Source organism: Cibotium barometz, chromosome 8 (assembly GCF_041138505.1).
Source record: "Cibotium barometz isolate CiBa-2024 chromosome 8, ASM4113850v1, whole genome shotgun sequence".
NCBI classification, from domain to species: Eukaryota; Viridiplantae; Streptophyta; class Polypodiopsida; order Cyatheales; family Cibotiaceae; genus Cibotium; species Cibotium barometz.
The window spans coordinates 37,074,431-37,077,568 of NC_141053.1; the positions used below are offsets into that span (position 1 = coordinate 37,074,431).

Genomic DNA, 3,138 nt, shown 5'->3' on the forward strand with positions numbered 1-3,138 from the left:
CCCTATTGTGATTGTCAGAGGTGCCAATCAAGTGAAGGGTTACGAAGGGGTGGAGCTTTTGGATGTTGTTGTGACTTATTTATGGCGTATTCATTTCATTGACTACTATGGGTCAAAAGAATACAAAGAACAGCCCAAGGTTCTGCGTCATGTTAGAGCAGAAGGCAAAGTGAATGAGGATGCTGCACTTTCTGCTGAATGGGAGAAGCAGCTTGATGCAACTTGGCAAGGGAGACTGCAGGGTCATGATCCTTTGGAGATAATGTTGGCCAAAGAAAAGATAGAGTCTGCAACGACACAAGCTCTGGACCCCCACATACGGAAGATAAAAGATGAGAAGTATGGGTGGAAGTATGGTTGTGGAGCAAAGAACTGCACAAAACTTTTTCATGGGCCTGAATTCGTACAAAAGCATTTGAAATTGAAGCATCCTGAACTCGTCACAGACGTAGCCGTGAAAGTTAACGAAGAACTCTATTTTGAAAACTATATGAGGTACTCTATCACAACCAAAGAAACTCTGTAGTGCTATAATTGTGTTTGGACTTATCATGTTATAACGGTTCAGCTTCTTGATGGTAACAGTGACCCAGAGGCTCCTGGCTCCACTCCAGTAATGGCTTTCCAGGTATGAGGGGGTAAAAGCATTTTCCTGTGCTTAACTGCAAACACTTGTGGACATTGCCATTGACTTAAACAACTGTCATGTTTCAGAAAGATAGGTCTCGCAGGCCTCCCAGACCTGGCGTGCCTGATGAGCCTGGACGGATGAGTGCTGGTTTGCCTTTGCCAGCCTCGGGTCGTGGAGGATCGCAGGATACAGATAGAGGGGGTCGAGGAGGCGGTAGAGAGAATGACAAACCTGACAAGAGTCGTGATGATGAGCGGCTTGATAGGGACAATGAGCAGTCACCCTCACATGAATATCAATCAGGTGGGCCCTTTGATTCTGCTGGGTCTTTTGAAGGAGGGAGAGGCGATACAGCAATGTTTGACCCTTTTGGTGGACCTGGGATGCGAGGGCCTCCACCCTTTGGTGCTGACATGGGCATGCCTCCTGTGTTGATGCCTGTTCCAGGCGCTGGGTGAGTGCTCAGTTTACAGACGTGAGGAAATGGAATTTGCATTTGTTGAATGTGTAAGCTTTAGTTACCTATAAAAATGCATCAAACTGACAAGCCTCATTAGAACTATTGGTGATGTTTGCTGAGCATGCTTTCACAAACAACTTGGTTGCAGACCACTTGGGCCTTTTGTGCCTGCTCCTCCAGAAGTTGCCATGCGTTTGTGGAGGGAGCAAGGTGGTGCAGGGCCTTTCCATCCAGGAGTATATGATGGTCCTTTTGACAGCGAGGGAAGTAATTCTCGTGGCAACAGGAAGCGACCTGGGCCATCAGGAGGCGGTAGGATGGGGCCGGGTTTAATTGACATGCCACCTATGATACTTCCTTTGCCAAATATGCATCACGACTCCCGTCGTTCCCTTCGGAGGTAGGTGCCCTGCCATTTTTTTAATGCATGGCAAGTGCAATTTGCTTGAGACACTGTAGTTGTTGATTTTAAATCGTATGTGTGCAGTTATCGTGATCTTGATGCACCGGAAGACGAAGTCACTGTAATTGACTACAGGAGCTTATGAAAGGCACCTTGTGCCGCTGTGCATTGAAAAGATGCTACTTGTGCGTCACAGTAGGGGAGAGATGATTGCTATCTCTAGACGCTCTTAAATTATCAGCAAAAGCTCTGCAATATTTAGAACCTTTTTGTTTAGTATTTAGTCTGTCATTGGGGGGCACTTAAATTCCCGCTCAGCTCATCTATTCTGCCGTTGAGATGCCGGCCAGGTATACAGTTGAAGCTACATGTAGCTTGTGGGATTAAACATTGAGGTCTATTGTAGTAAGGGTGTAGTATTAGTGGTGAAATGTCTGATGCTTTTACTTGCATATGTTGTACACGTGCCTTATTTTGTTTTCGCACCCCTAATTAAGGTAGGGGAATGGACATGAATTACTTAATTGAAATGAATTGTAAGAAAAGGTAAGGAGAAAGGTGATAGGGGGGGTGGCACTACTCCCTGTTGGGGGGTACTTTAGTACCCAGGGGAGTTGGGGGGGAGGACGATGCAGATAGTTGAAAAGTGGCCTGTTACTGTCTTGATCTCTAGCATGCTCCTTTTTGTCAATGCCATGTGCTACTAGTGGAGTGCTATAGTATCTCTTGTAGATTTGTTATGCCATCTGGTGGCCCTGTTGAGATGGTGAGTATAAAAAAAGTTAAAACATCTAAATGATATACACGATTATTCTTGCACATGAGACTCGTCATCTCGATATCTTTGTCTAATTCAAAAGTACTTGGGTTGCCACTTTATCTTACGAGTTATTTCATTGTTAGTTGATCGTGCCATGTTCAGGTACAGGGGTTTTGTTCATCTTAAAGAGATTGTTAGAAGTTATGTTCAAGTGCAAGTCATCTTACCAATTACTAGCTCTATCTTAAAGAGTAATTGTTAGAAGTTATGTTCAAGTGCAAGTCATCTTACCAATTACTAGCTCTATCTTATCAACTGCAAACGATTTTTTTTTGTAGCCGAAGGAAACATTGGTTTATCTCAAGAATGGATTAAATGGTGGACCGTATGCTTTAGAGCCTGCTGAACTTTTGTAGTGGAAGGAAACATGCAATGTCGGTCCATATGCTTCAGAGCTATTTTGAGGACCAACGTGCTACTAACAAGCCTCTAATATTTAGAAGCGGGTAGGGAAAATGCCTTACACTTCAGTTGCCTTTCAGGAACACATCGGACAAATTATTTGCCTTTTGTCAGGATACGATATCAATATTTTAAAATTAAAACCTATAAAAGAACCAAGATCAAAAGTGCAGAATCAATGCTACAATCTTTCTTGGACACTAAGTGTGGAGGTTGTTATACTTTAGTCTTGTAACCCAAGATTGTGTGCCTGGCAAGCAATCAGCATCAGCAAAAGACAACAAACCTAAAAGAAGAATGATTAATGATATAGTACAGCTGTCGAAAACAGTAGATAATCATCATGTAGGAATAGCAAAATCAACAACTCGACTTACTCGAGGACTTACAATTAATGTGCACGCACAATTTTGTACTAGCTG

General features: G+C 43.3%; 1 protein-coding gene across 2 annotated transcripts in view; it reads left to right on the forward strand.

Annotated features, from left to right (window-relative positions):
* LOC147636218 (serrate RNA effector molecule-like) overlaps window positions 1–1,952 on the forward strand; it is a 10,507-nt gene extending 8,555 nt beyond the window's left edge. For both annotated transcript variants that reach the window (XM_086801646.1, XM_086801648.1), the window contains exons 8-12: window positions 1–495; window positions 586–628; window positions 715–1,085; window positions 1,240–1,491; window positions 1,579–1,952. The exon at window positions 1–495 is cut by the window's left edge and continues 297 nt beyond it. In XM_086801646.1, coding sequence (XP_086657772.1) covers window positions 1–495; window positions 586–628; window positions 715–1,085; window positions 1,240–1,491; window positions 1,579–1,639 — 1,222 coding nt within the window. In that variant the 3' untranslated portion in view covers window positions 1,640–1,952. The remainder of the gene's footprint in view (window positions 496–585; window positions 629–714; window positions 1,086–1,239; window positions 1,492–1,578) is intronic.
* The last annotated feature ends 1,186 nt before the right edge of the window (window positions 1,953–3,138 follow it).